At 46.2% G+C, this 14,015-nt stretch overlaps 5 protein-coding genes across 5 annotated transcripts; 2 read left to right on the top strand and 3 right to left on the bottom strand.

The window, feature by feature from the left end:
- Positions 1–263: 263 nt before the first annotated feature.
- EDB82DRAFT_421244 (uncharacterized protein) lies at positions 264–3,756 on the top strand (the record flags this gene model as incomplete). The annotated part of the gene is made up of 4 exons (XM_065607593.1): positions 264–1,513; positions 1,782–2,221; positions 2,338–2,996; positions 3,046–3,756. The coding sequence occupies 4 exons, from the start codon at positions 264–266 to the stop codon at positions 3,754–3,756; spliced, it is 3,060 nt and encodes a 1,019-aa protein (XP_065466064.1).
- Positions 3,757–3,990: 234 nt separating this feature from the next.
- On the bottom strand, positions 3,991–5,503 carry EDB82DRAFT_425026 (transmembrane amino acid transporter protein-domain-containing protein; the record flags this gene model as incomplete). Its single annotated transcript, XM_025730055.2, has 2 exons — positions 3,991–4,648; positions 4,704–5,503. 2 exons carry the CDS (start codon positions 5,501–5,503, stop codon positions 3,991–3,993), a joined length of 1,458 nt encoding a protein of 485 aa, XP_025587409.1.
- Positions 5,504–7,553: 2,050 nt separating this feature from the next.
- Positions 7,554–9,645, bottom strand: EDB82DRAFT_117771 (uncharacterized protein). The gene is made up of 2 exons (XM_065606995.1): positions 8,222–9,645; positions 7,554–8,172 (listed from the first exon to the last, which is right to left on the bottom strand). Exons 1-2 carry the CDS (start codon positions 9,475–9,477, stop codon positions 7,731–7,733), a joined length of 1,698 nt encoding a protein of 565 aa, XP_065466063.1. The 5' UTR covers positions 9,478–9,645; the 3' UTR covers positions 7,554–7,730.
- A 70-nt stretch (positions 9,646–9,715) lies between these two features.
- On the top strand, positions 9,716–11,875 carry EDB82DRAFT_493756 (uncharacterized protein). Its single transcript, XM_025730077.2, has 2 exons — positions 9,716–10,248; positions 10,302–11,875. The coding sequence occupies exons 1-2, from the start codon at positions 9,841–9,843 to the stop codon at positions 11,820–11,822; spliced, it is 1,929 nt and encodes a 642-aa protein (XP_025587411.2). The 5' UTR covers positions 9,716–9,840; the 3' UTR covers positions 11,823–11,875.
- A 41-nt stretch (positions 11,876–11,916) lies between these two features.
- EDB82DRAFT_473196 (peptidase S8/S53 domain-containing protein) lies at positions 11,917–13,086 on the bottom strand (the record flags this gene model as incomplete). Its single annotated transcript, XM_065607993.1, has 2 exons — positions 11,917–12,600; positions 12,643–13,086. The coding sequence occupies 2 exons, from the start codon at positions 13,084–13,086 to the stop codon at positions 11,917–11,919; spliced, it is 1,128 nt and encodes a 375-aa protein (XP_065466062.1).
- Between the last annotated feature and the right edge of the window lie 929 nt (positions 13,087–14,015).

The following is a 14,015-nucleotide window of genomic DNA, read 5'->3' as shown; positions in this document are numbered from 1 at the left end:
GGGCATGGAACTCTTATCAACGCATTCGCTCTTGGCATGTATCTCACACTGTGTAATATCGTTTTCAGCTTGTGCGGGGCATCTGCATGTCAGCGCCCAAATTAGTTCTTCACAGCCTAGTCACGGAGCCTTGTTCGAGTTTTTGTAATTACTTAACGAACTTTCTTCATGAATTCATGAATCATTCATGAGAGGAAGAAAACATTCGATTTACTATGCCAGTCGACTTGGATAATGGCTTCCAGGGTTTCCCTGGAGCTGGAATGGACCTGGCAGAAGACGAGCTTGATGACGATATCTATCGGAACTACCACTTCCAACACCCAGACCCAACATGGGCTGACCGTTTGGAAGAGGCAGGCGAGGTAATAAAAATCCAACGAGAGTTCACAAGTCATGGCCAGGTTGATGAATTCTTTCGTCGCTTCGGGGACGTCACTCGTCAATGTAACGATCACACAGGCAACATCCTCCACATGCTTGTTGAAGTGGTCAAGCATAATGGCCTGATACCAGAGAATGTAGAACTACTCATTAGGAGATTGGTAGACCAGGCTCCAGATCTCATTTCAGTCCCTAACAAGGACAAGAAAACTCCTATCTTGATGGCCATCAGGTGGTGCCAAGACCGCCTACTGGAGTACATGATATCTACTTGCGTCAACCACAAGAACCAGCCAAATGGAATCGAATGCCTCAACACTGCCTTATGTTATGCCCATGACGGGGAGGAAACAGCACTCCATGCCGCATTTGGGGAGAAACTCAACTGGAAATCGTTAAAGATGTTAATGGAACACGCCACCAACGAAACTCTTAGTATCGGAGATAATATGAAGAAGACGCCGATGCATCATGCAGTCCAATTTCAAAAGTGCAACCAGCAAAGAGCAGCACTTATCGACTTGCTCATTCAAAAGGACTCCGTTGAGAGGTTACACAAGCCAAAGTCAACAACGACCTTTCTTGATATATGCGACAGAAATGGTTGCTCTGTATTCCAAGAGCATGAGAATACAAGAAGCGGTTGGGTACAACAGTTGATCCGATCGAGGTCCCTTCCAAAGTCAGCCCCAGATCCTCCCGATCTACAGAGAACAGGGGACAGACTACTTCCCAGGGATTTAAAGTCACAAACCAGAGGCAGAGAATCAAAGACCGACGCGCCGACCAAAGTATCCAGAGACCGCAATGGAGAGACATCCGTTCGGAAAGTTCAAGCATTGACTGCTACCGAAGAACGCGAGCTACTGAGGCAAAGGATGAAAGAGGAGGAGCAAGCCAGACTCAAAAAAGACGATTTCTCTGTCAAAGACTACAAGCCAATTGATAATGGCGAATATGGTCACAGAGACTCGAGTCCATACCGCTCGGGGAAAAAACCAGACATAGACAAATCAATGCAGGTCAAGATTGTCGATCCCGTTCGCCAAACAGAAACCGCTCCAAATACTGGAGTCAGACGGACCAACACGGGCCGTGAGTCTGACAGCGGAGCCAAGGAGGCCGATCAGTTGGTGGCAGCAGCACAGAAAGACCAGAAGATTCGCAATCATATCAACAACTCTAATAAAATTCTTCAGAAGCTCAAGCTGTACTATATGAGGACGCGCAACCCTGAGATGGTCATGTTCTTTCTTTACGGCAACAACACAAATGGTAAGAGCAACAGCCCGGCACTTCTTCTATGAACCTGACTGACATAGAGAGTAAGATATTCAAACGGGCTTTGACTATCGTGGATTACCACCTCAGATATCTTGGAAAGACTTCAAGAAGAGGTTTGGTGCAGGTCAGTCGCGAGGGTATAAGTTCGATCCCGTCCTACAATATGCAACATTTCCATGCGTCAAAGTCATCGACAAGCCCAGTCCATCGGAAAAAGAAGCATTTGAGAAAGCTTCTGATAGATCACCATCTGGCCGCAAAGATGTCAAATATTTTCTTGACTGGCTTTATGAAAAGGGCGTGCGGCATATCATTAAGCTTTCGGTTGAAGAGCCAAGCGATGCGGAACAGGAAGTTCATGGCGATCAGAATATCCAAGAGACCTTGGGGAAATTTGTCATTGAGCACCTTGATTGGAAGAAGACGGACTTGGATCCAGAGACAATATTACATATCGGCAGCCAGATAGAAAAGTCGTCTTGTGAGGGCTTGAACGACCACGACCCGGTCGTAGAATCACAGATGAGAAAGCTAACTCTAATATGGAGTGGTAGTAACGCTGTCCTAAGGGCTTGGAGCGATGAAGATGCTTTGCCAAAGATGCGGTTTCTTCAGGAAGTTGAGATTATTCGGCCACTACCCCACATGGTATGTATCTATCTGCCAGAGCCTCTTTTCCTGCCTTTCGTATGCTGACCGTAACAAAGATTTGTGACAGCAAGGAGTGGATTGACAACAGGATCAGAGACTTTGAGCGCAGGCTCAACAAGAATCGCAGTTCTCTTGGAGGAGAATTGCCATCTTCTAGCCATGAGGTGCCTTTTGACGACTCTTCATCAGGGCATATCCGAGTCAAGTTGGTCGATCCCAGCACTGGCACCAAACAAGGGGTGACGCCACATGGCGTGCAACCCACCACTTTTCTTGCTTCCGACAAAGGCATTAATCCTCATCAGTGGTTGAGGTCTGTTGAAGAATTTGCATCTGTCATGGAACCATTCTGGAACAGCACGGTCAACAGGTTTCTAGATATGAACCAAAATATGGGAACCACCGAACGAGCTGAGAAGCCTGTGACTATAGCGCTGATTGATGATGGTGTGGACAAATTTGAGATTGACCAACCGAACCAAATCCTCGAAGGAAAAAGCTTTGACTTTCACGATGAGAGAGTTAACCCACCATACTTATCTGCAAAACGCCACGGCACAACGATGGCTCGTATGATACTACGTGTTTGCCCGATGGCTGAGATATATCCCATACGCCTGAAGACATTCAACGATCCCAATGGTAACTTAACTATCCATGCTGACTATGCAGCTCGTGTAAGTGTTTCCATCTCACAGTACCACCACACATACTGATAGCTTGTAGGCAATTCAAGCAGCCTTGGACAAGAAAGTAGATATCATTTCCATGTCGTGGACCTTGCCAATGGAAAATAGTCAAAATGCCGACAACCCTGTTCGCAGCGTCCTACAACAAGCTATAAATGGAAACGTCTTGATGTTTTGTTCTGCACCAGACAAAGGAAAGTTTACTGGAGCTGACTACCCTAGTGCTCCATTTCCTACAAAGTTCTTCCGCATTGGGGCAGCGAATGCGGACGGTACTGTGTTTAACTGGACGCCTGAAGATATCACTTTCATCTTGCCCGGCGTACATGTGATTGAGGATCAGATCCGAAGAAAGTCTTCTATTCCAACTCAAGGAACGGTAAGTCAAGAACACACCGGATCTAGCGTAGCCACTGCTCTCGGAGCTGGTCTTGCTGCCATGATACTATATTGTCTCAAGGCTAGCATTCTTGGAATTAAGATTGCGAACCGTAACAGTGATGCTATCCCTGCCATTCCTGCGGAGCGCTTGAAGCAAATTAAGCAACGAGATGCTATGAGAGGGGCATTCGAGAGTTTGGGTTCCCTTACTTCGCATAAATTCATTCAGGTGTGGGAAGAGTTGGGTAAGGTGACCGAGATCTTGAGGAACTGGGAACGGGTGGAATCAGACCCAGAAGCAAGCTTGAAGTTCATGAAGGAGTTTATAGAGGAGTTCGGAGTCAAGCTTGCTAATTCAGTGAAATAGGCGCTGTTCATGAAGGCATACCTGAATATACGATCAAATAGTTGGATTAGCTTAAGATTTGGTAGACGTATCGTTTACGAGTCTGTAGAGTGGCAGAAGTGGCTTCACCACATCGAAGGAGTAAGCGATGAATTAGTGTTAATCACAGCAGTCTGGAAGGGACTCATCCGGAATCCTGTAATCCGTAGTAACAATAAAATATGATGTTCTTTAAAAAGTCTGTTTAAAACTGGCTTAAAAGATCGAGTTATCTCCACATGAGAAAACACCTCCAATTCCATCTTCGTTTTTCGCAAACAGATCCAACAACTCCGTGATAGCAGCCCACAATCCACCCGCGTTCAAAAACAGTGTCACACCGATCATGGTGACATTCAAAGTAGTGAGCAGCATCTTCTGCCATGATGAAAAGTAAAGACCCTTGTTAAGATGCAGCCAGAAAATGGCCGCAAATCCGTATGTGAACCAGGGAATGGTTGTCGCGGATGTAATCGACAAGATGGAGTCAAAGATGGGAATGACATTCGCAATAACAAAGATCAGAGCCCAGAATCCAGTAACTGAGAGGATCCAGGTGACCCAGGACTTGACGCTGTTATCTGTGACCTGGTGGGTGGATCGCATCTGGCGCATGAGGGTAACGTAGACATATTTGCAGCCGGTGTGACCGATGGACAGGGCTGTGGCGACGACGGCGGGGAGGACAATCCCGTAGGCGACCTTTGCGGGGATCGAAGAAGCGGCGCTGAGGACGGGGGATGTGGTGAGATCGCCGGCGAGGCAGTACAAAGCAACGGCCATGGCGATGTAGAAGAGGGTACTTCCAATTTCGAGAACGGCCAAGGCGAACTTGAAATCCTTCTCGGGAGCCTTCATCTCGGCCATATATGAGCTATTGAGAATATTAGTCTCGAACACCAATTTTAATACTCTTGAAGTTGACTTACGGGAATGTAAAGGTACCGGCGTAGGAGAAAACCACGCGCAGGCAAGCATTGAGACCATCGCGGAACGTGGGGTTTCCAACAATCTTGAGCTCCCTGTGCCAATCGGACGGCGCAATGGCAGGTCCAGAAACAGCCAAACTGACCAAGACGATCAAACAAGCAGCCACGACACTAACGGCGTTGGGGACTCCAGCCTTGGAAACAAACTTCATGGTTCGTGGGATGGAAAGAAGATAGCAAGCCACACAAGCCACCAGAATCCAGATGACAGTACATGTCGCATGGCTGCTAAGTGTGTTGAGCGCGACGGACAGAGTGACAGTGGCAGAAGCCACGATAAAGACGACCTGGATCATCATAACAAAACCAGCCAGAGTCTCGAACCACGGTCCACCGACGATCCTTGTCATCTCAACGATACTGACAACATTGGGGTGTTTGCGATAGAATTGCAGCAAGCAATACGCAGCATACCAAGAGATTGCGCCGATGCCCAGAATGGCAATGATTCCGGGCACTATACCGAGGGTCTTGATCGTCGCGGGTAGGGACAAGATACCCAGACCAAGCTGATTTGTGAAGAGGATGAGGACTGTGTCCCAGCGGCCGAGGGTTCGATATGTCTTGCCGCCTTGATCGAAAATATTGCCCTTCTCAACGGTACCGGCGGGGACTTCTTGGAAATCTGTCGCGTCTTTCGGTTGGTCGTTATCTGAGGCGCTTGTGTCGTGATTTGTCATTGGTGTTTCGGTAGCAGGTTTCTCTGCGGAGGACCGTTTTGTAAAGTTCATGATGCCCATGTTGAAGGGTCGACTGCGACGTCCAACCAAGGATGCACAGTTGTGTATGTGGTGATCCGAAGGAATGAATGTCTTGTATGACCTCACAAGTATGAAAGGGAGAGTGAATTAGGAAGAAGGGCAGAAGGAGAGTAGAAGACGAAAGGAAGAGCAAAGCAGTACGAATGTGCGGACCCTGACGTTATTAGCGGACTGGAGTTCTCCATATATATCACCCTTTTTTCCTGCTGTTGAGGCTTGTACCCCAGGCCTGAAGCTCCGATCGGAGGTTGTGGCGGGAGCTATGGCATGGTTCCGATGGGGACCGGGACTTTGGAGCAACGGGTTTTAGTGTCAAACCCGCGCTTACTCCGTATTTAGGCTCTTAGATTCCTTCCATACATAATTCTTTGTAATTCCGAGCCAATGGGAGGACTAGTATTAGAGGTTTTAGTCACATTGACTCTTCTTCAGCACATGATGTTGTACCATCTGCGAGTAACCCCGTGGGGGACAAATTGCATTATTACGTGATAGAGCGAGACGAACATGTTCAGGGATTGAGAAGTAGAGTCTCGGTTAGGAAGGTCCCTTGAAATGAGAGACAGCATCACAAATGAATCTGTTGATGCTCAGCTCATATTTTGATCTTTAGGTTGAAGCTGATTGGTTCTCGGAGACCCCGGCAAATTCGTTCGGAGTGGGTCACGGAATAGTGGGTTCTTCGCCTCCGTTGACGTTTTTCATTTACAGCGTAAGAAATGCCCTGAAAATTTATCTTTAGTGGAGTTTGATGGCGTAGTTTGACTCCGTCTGCCGTAACTCAGTCCCGGATCCGACACGGCATTTGCCATTCGGACGTCAATGTATCGCCACTATTCTTTCTTCTGAGGTCATTCAATTTAAGCTTCTTCCAGCCCTGAACTCTGAATCATTTCTGTCATCAGTTTCTTTTACCTTCCTATTTCCCTGCATTGATCAGTTACCCAAGCAAAAGTGGATCTCTCGGCCGTTTCCCTTACTCGCGAAACCATTTCTTTTACGTAGAACTATGGATCCTGCCCAGCATTTGAAGGTTTTTTTGTTCCTGGCTCTCCGATCGGAGGGTAAAGGTGGAATTTTCTGACATGATAAAAACTAGGATCTCACTAAGTGGAAAAAATCCTTCTTTTCTGGGTTCCATTGCTTCCACCATCTGCTGATCATTGCGTAGGCCGAAGTCGCTTCGTTTCTTTCGCCGACAGGATGGCAAACGTTTCGTCTAATCTTATCCTGGAAGTTGATCCGGTTTTGGTTAAGCTCGTGCCATCCGTTGTCGTCGGTCAGCAATGCCAAGATGGCTACACGAGGTTTTGGACGTGGTGTTGTGAGTCCTTTAGTGCTGACTGTGGTGGTTTGATATTTGAACGCGGCTGGACACGGTTGACTATTTTCGCATAGCTTGGTGCATGTGTTAGCTGATTTTCGCATTGTCGTTTCGGATATACGGGTATACCTTTAGACTTTCGTTAAAGTGATGTGCCATGTCGACGCGGTTTCTTTCTCTACAGGGTAACCCGAGTCGCATTGTCGCGTTGGGAATGTTGATGTTTTACGCGCTTTTGCAAGGGATATTTCACCCTTTGAATAGATCAGTAAACAGAACAAGTATAGAGGCTTATCGATTTTCTTTTGACAGTACCTACGTGGTAGAATTGTTGGAAGATAAACGTATTCATTGTTTGTGCATGGTCTCGACAATTCAGTAAAATTCATGAGTTTCATGATAACCGATTCCGTGTAATTTGACTAGGAAATCTTAAGCTGGAAAGAGAAAGAAATGTAATTCAATGATAATCATTCTTCATTATAATAGCTACGTAAGTTTGAAGCATAAGTTATGAAATGAGCAATGAGGATGATTGATGTTGTATTCATCACGTGAGATAGCACGTGATGAATACATCAGCACATCGAAGGTGCAGTAACACGTAAAACAGCACGTGAAGCGACACGTGAGATAAAACGTTGTCAGGTACGTAACACCCCTGATTCTTAACCACAAGGAACCACAGTTGAAACATATTCTTGTGGGGTTTAAACATATAAAATGTAATGCAACTTCAAGACAATCTTTGTAAAAGTATGCAAGTAATAAAAAAAGCTCCATTGAGCTATCCTATGGTGATTCTTTTTCCTCCTCAGGTCTTCAATTCATCACACAGTTAATTATCAAAGACACTGAGTCGACTTTTTTCACAATAACCGCTTAATCGCTTTCATCCATTGACGCCAAAATTCGCTGTCCATGTCTCATTGCCTCTAAAGCAATTTGATCTTGTATGCTTTGCTCAGGGCGTTTTCGCTTGAGAGTCCCAGACGGGGCAGGAAAATGGGGAACTGTTGCCCAATCGTCACCATCCTCCGACTTGTCGTCTGAACTTGAGGACTCAACATCTGAATCTGAGCTATGCGGCAGCGCCGCGAGAGATATCTCTCGAAGATGTTCGCCGACGTGCTTGTAATACGATTGTGGGGACATCAGGGAAGACTGTTTGTCGCAGAAGGGGCATTCGGAACCCTGCCAGTCTTGCAGTCGGTGCTGGGCTTCGTGCTCGACCCAAGTTCGTGTTAAACTGTATAGTTCGGTCCCCGAGTCGCAGGTGCGTACTGTACACGAGTATGGGCTAAGATCTGAGAAAATGTGCTTCCTAGAATACTGAATTAGTAAAAGATAGACCGGAGAGCCTGGTAACATACTTCCAATCCTTGCGCGTCATTTCAATCGAAATTTTCTGATGGCAAGCCAGGCACGAGAAGGGGTTTCCCTCGAGGGCCTCCTCGGGAAGTGGTGGTACTCGTGGTCGACCTTCGGAAATTGCTGAGGCTTTAGTTGAGAATGACGCAAAAGTTGTAAAAGACGCATTGCTAGCTGGGACATGAGTGACTCGTCTTACTGGCTTTGATGGAGGCGCAAGCCGTCTAAAAGAGTCAGGATTCGACTTTTCAAACACAGAGTTTGATAGATTAGTCGAGCGGCTCGTTTCTGTTGGCTTTGGCTGACTGTCTGAGAAGAGAGCCTCACTGGGGAATACGGACTCTTCTGGTTCATCAATGGTCCACTTCGCTATCTCAGACATGATTGCCTCGATATCCAAAGACCGATCGCGTGCCTCATTCAAAGATGAAGCTCGACGTGCATTATTCTCTCCTAGTCTTTCCACAAGCCACTTCTCGAGTTTGGGAAACCGGTCGCGGATCTTGCGGCAGAATGCCAAAGCTTGGGGAGACGATACATCAAAGGTCTCGAGATCTTGGAAGATCGGGATGGTGGCATCGACGGTTTCGACATCAACCACTGGATCTTCGAGGGCAAGGGACAAGTCCATCAAGCAATCGATGTAGGTAGAGATATCCTCGATGCATTCAGATAAATCGCTCGTGGAAGAGCCACTTTCTGAGACCGTGTCCTTGTCATCTGAACCGTCTGACCCATAAAGGAGAATCGAAGTTTGTTCTAATAACCCCTGTAGTTCTCGCATGGGTACATCTAAGCCGCGAGGTCCGTGACTTCCAGAAGCATAACATGTCCGTATAGCTGTATTTCTCAAAGTCACACCCAGTTCGTATAACGTCGAGAGTACGGTTTGTTGCAATTCACTGGACTTTGATAAAATATCGTCCAACTGGCCGCTACTAGCGGAAAATCCATCGCCCCATAGGAAGAGCCGCTCAACCCCCTTGAGCAGCTCTTTTGAGTCTATCGTGTGATTTGGTATGTCTTTATCGCCTGCCAAACAACGAGCCAGGGTAATGAACAGGGCTAGTGTTGCTTCGAAAAGAGACCCTGCAAGACCGAGAACAGAGTCTTTTGACGGCTCAGGGAGCCAGCTCTGTACGTCAACGTATCCTTTCGAAGAGTTGGATAGCCCTGCGGAGAAATCCACATCGGAACCAAGTTCGGAGATTGAGAGATCGGAATCGGGTAATGGGACATGTGAAGCGTACTCCTGCATCCTTTTTGCACTCAAGGTCTGCTTATTTGTTATCGGTTACTCATCAGGACTATAGACTGGTGCGGTTCTAAGATGGAATTAAGAAAAGAAGACAGAATTATATAAACAGGACATGTAGATAGGACAATGTTGACCAAAAAACAGTGTAGGAATAAGCTAAATACGAACCTCAGCGAAAAGTGCGACAATTGCTTATCAACCATGTTGTGGGTTGATCGTCTTGTCAGCTGCGGGGTACACGAGTCCTACATGAGGCTGAAAGAGCCCAAGGACTGTGCACATAATCCCTCATTACCAGAAATAAGATGTCTTAAAAAACAATAAAGACGAAGACCTGGCCTCATCTGGTTATCGCCTGCCATCATGAGTGGCTTCGAAATTGTTGGTGCCGTGCTTGGGGGAATCCCCATCGTCCTAGAAGCATATAATCGATACCAGACGGTTTCGAAGACGTTCAGCGGTTTTAGACAACACTCACGAGCACTCTCCCGATTAGACACCATCCTGAACGGCCAGAAGACTATCTTTAGGGGCGATGTCACCAAGCTCCTCACAGCCGTGACAAACGATGCCGAAAAGACCAGGAGTCTCATCTCCGGTGAGCGAAGTTGGGATGATCTCGGTATTCGTGGGTTAGACCATACAAGGGCAGAGACTTTACGAGATGCATTCTCTAGCTGGAAGGCTACACTAGATGAGATTCATGATAGCCTACAGGCTATATGCTCTGAGGTTGAGAGTTTTCGTGTTTCTTCCACCAAGCCAACTCAAGTAGGTTTGCTATCTCGACTATGTGAATTCACGCCTTTGACACTTTCGTACAGGTTTTGTCCGTGGAAAAATTTCGAAAACAGTTCAAGCTATGCGTCAAGAAAGATATTGTTCAGGAGGCCATCGAAGATCTCCGAAATTTCACAGCCGACTTCAATCGAATAACGTCTCAAATAATAGACGAACTGAAGGATCCAGGCTTTGCGAGCTCCTCTCCGGATCAACCTACAGCTTGCATAAAACCTAGTTATTGGAATAACCTCGAGATGTATCGTCAGATCAGAGCGGCGTCGTCTAGCCTATACGAAATATTAGCACTTAGATGGCCGTGTGCTTTGCATCAACGACACGTGGCCAGCATTACTTTCCGGGGCGACAACAAACAACTACAATCTCAGAAAGGTATCAAATTTGAAGCTGTTGTGACACCGTCAGAATCGGAGACATCCCCGCTTTGGCTTGAGATTGAGTGTATCGATAATACAAGAACGTGTCAGCCCTCATCCAACTCATCGCCTGTGGTCAAACCAGAAATAGACAAGACCTGGTCGAACGTTGTCGATACGCTAAAAAAGCATTCGCAGCCTCTGGTTCTGGAGTCGGCCCAAGGAACGCCTAGTAAGCTTTCAGGACAATCGATATCATCCCAGACACTCACTACAACAAAGACAACAAAAGTCGTGCGGTTCCAGGCACTTTCTTTGAAGCCGAACGAGGTAAATGATCTAAATGAGAGCCAACAAGATGATACTCACCAGGAAGACACGCAATTGACAAATCTGGACGTCATCGACGATATATGTCAGCACTTCCAGACAACTCACTCAGCTTGTGAGCCAACCTACGTCGGCTACATACAGCACAGTGGGCTTTATCGATTCTACGTGCCATCCTCGCCACGATTTCCCACAAGCTCACAAATGAGTCTGGCGGAAATGATCTCATGGGTTGCAGAGGACGAGATATCTCGGAGTCTACCGAGAAGTGCCATGGTACAAATTGCTAGCTCTTTGGCTTGTGCAGTGTTACAGTATCACTCGACACCCTGGTTACCAGAAATGTGGCAAAGCAGCCATGTTAGATTCTTTGGTATCAAAGACTGGCTACAAGACTCGACCAGTCTTAGTCTGACCTCACCATATTTCGAAGTTGAATTCTCGAAAGCAGACATAACGGGTAAAGGCAAGGCTGTCGACCTTTCTCTGCCATACGTCGCCGTTAGGCAAGTCGTGCGCAATGAGGTTCTCTTCAGCTTTGGCGTCGTGTTACTAGAACTAGGATATAGCAAGCCTTGGCATTTACTCCGGCCCGGAATTTTGAAAAACCTGCCTTTCAAGAAACAGGTTGATTACCATGCTGCAGAGAAGCTGGCACAAAGCCCCTTGTTACGAAACCGGATGGGCCCTCGATACGCAACTATTGTTCGGAAGTGCCTAGGTTGCGACTTTGGACTTGGGGAAAATGATTTAGATAACGAGGAACTTCAAGGCATCTTCCTTATCGATGTAGTGAATGCACTTCAAGACGCAACTGGGGGACTAAAAGAGCTTGAAAGAAAGCTGTATTGCCTATAAAGATGTACTTACTACAATAGATACAGGTATAAACTATTAATAATAGAATTGCCAAACCTTATAAAGTGATACAGCTAGACTTCATAAAACTAGTCTATCGATCCATACGGTCCATCAAGTCTCTGCAAAGTTCCATTACATGATTAGCCCTCTGCTCATAAGTCAACTTTTCATCCGTCAAGCATTCAGTGGCAGGTCTGAATATCCGCCAAACCGCAATAAACTTTCCACCATCGATCGTGCCGATCCTGTCAAAAACCTTCTTCAATCCGTCGTGGTGTGCGATCCTACCCACGTCTTGCGGTTTCACGAGTTCAGTCTCACTAGCAGCAGGGGGTCTACCCTGTGCTATCCTCGTTGTGACAGCGGCAAGTACACTGGCCTTGAAACAGTAAGTCACCATTGCTGCTAGGCCAGCTGCCAGAGCTGTGGCAATACTGGGACCTGTGGCCATTTGAACAGCTGATGTTGGGTCGTTTGAGTAGGGCCTGTTGTGATTGTTGCCTGTGTTGACATTGACTCCAGGGAAGATGAAGTCGTTGTCTAGCCCTGAATGGTTGAAAGCTGTTCCGCTATCATCAGCGGCGCCAACCAAGAATATCTTCTCAGGGTTGTAATGAGAAGGATAATGCTTGGTCTGAGTCCTTTGGTCTGGCGAAGAGCAGAACATGAGGACGTCTTTTGAACATGCCAACTTAAGAACTTTGTCAATTCGTTTCTGATTATCAGTCCCTGCCTCTGGGATGGTGATTGTCCATGACATGGAGATGACATCTGCCTTCTTCTCCAAGGCTGCTTCAATCGCCTAAAATTAGGTTACTATAATGCCGCCATGGAGAAGATATATGGAAGGATGACTTGCAGGCGCAATTGATGATTCGTCAATAGTCAAATGTTGCCCGTCTTTGCTAGGTTGCGTCTTCAGTTTGATCGAGTAAATCCTTGCCATGGGACAGACTTTCAAGATCATCCTGGCCATGTCGGTTCCATGGCCGTTTGCTGAGACATAGTACTGGCCCACTCCATCATCTCCTTGATAGTCAAACGTTTTTCCTTCAACAAATTGGTTGGAGAAAGTTGGATCAAGTGTATCAACTCCATCGTCGATAAGAGCTACTATAACGTCCTTTCGAAGGGAAGACAAGATCTGGTTGTCAGCAGTAGAAATCAGTCTCGCCTCCTCTGGAGATGAACTTAGCGGATTAACGAATTCTCCAAAGGTTTCTTCGCAAAGGTCCCTCATTGGCTTCGAGAACTTCTCCATTTGTTTGATCCATTCATGCTCGTCGGCGACTATGGTACACTGTTTATATGGAACAACCAAGGTAATAGTTACCGATGACTTCCTGGCAATTCTCTTATTTTAATACCCCATTGTGCTTTTATATATCATACTATAATTACATATCCTATTCTGTTTATTAACATCATTAACTGTTACTGAAGGTTCCCTCTTCCAAGTCATTAATACTTTAACACTCACACAATCCAAGAAGTGTCGAGTGGTAGCATCTGGGATGCCGGTTTAGCCGGTTGCCGGTGGCGCAATATCTCGCCAAAGTGGTGTTTAGCGCACCAAGCAGGCTCATATGGTAAGAAGACCTATGCTCAAAAAGTAGAGCTACAGTAAAGTAGGGTTAAATCCACTTTAAACCGACGATCGCTATCGTTAGTGCTTGAATAAGGACTCTTCTCCAGGCCAATATATAAATCATAGCATTATTCACTCTCGACTTGTTTGGTTATTTTCGCACATTATTCGAAATCGTCAAGCTAATATTGCCTTCTAGTAACAGATAAGTTACTTAACAAATTAGTAGTTGAAAGTTTGTGCATTAATAAATAACTCCCACATCCCGGGTGGTAGTTAACTGGGATCGGAGCGGCCCGACTCCGACAACAGCGGGGCCAATATTGTTACTACTCCTTGCCATACTAATTAACAGGTTTCAGTACATTTTTGAATGGTTGGTTCCAACATGGATGCCCCAAAAGAGTTCCTCTTTTTATGTAAACTGTAAATGGTGTCAAGGTTGACATGATGGCGACATCTTCCAGGGGCGAAACGTGACATTGATTGTTAAAACCAATTATTATAAATGGAATATTTAGCCCATATGTCACAGCTTTCTATCCATTTGCCAATATCCCAAAGTCAAAATAGCCTGTTGCTTTTGGACCATCAGCGTCACC

The sequence above is a fragment of the Fusarium venenatum genome (genome assembly GCF_020744135.1).
Source record: "Fusarium venenatum strain MPI-CAGE-CH-0201 chromosome Unknown EDB82scaffold_1, whole genome shotgun sequence".
Classification (NCBI taxonomy): domain Eukaryota; kingdom Fungi; phylum Ascomycota; class Sordariomycetes; order Hypocreales; family Nectriaceae; genus Fusarium; species Fusarium venenatum.
The sequence above is the reverse complement of the archived record's forward strand: the minus strand, read 5'-3'. Positions and strand labels throughout refer to the sequence as shown.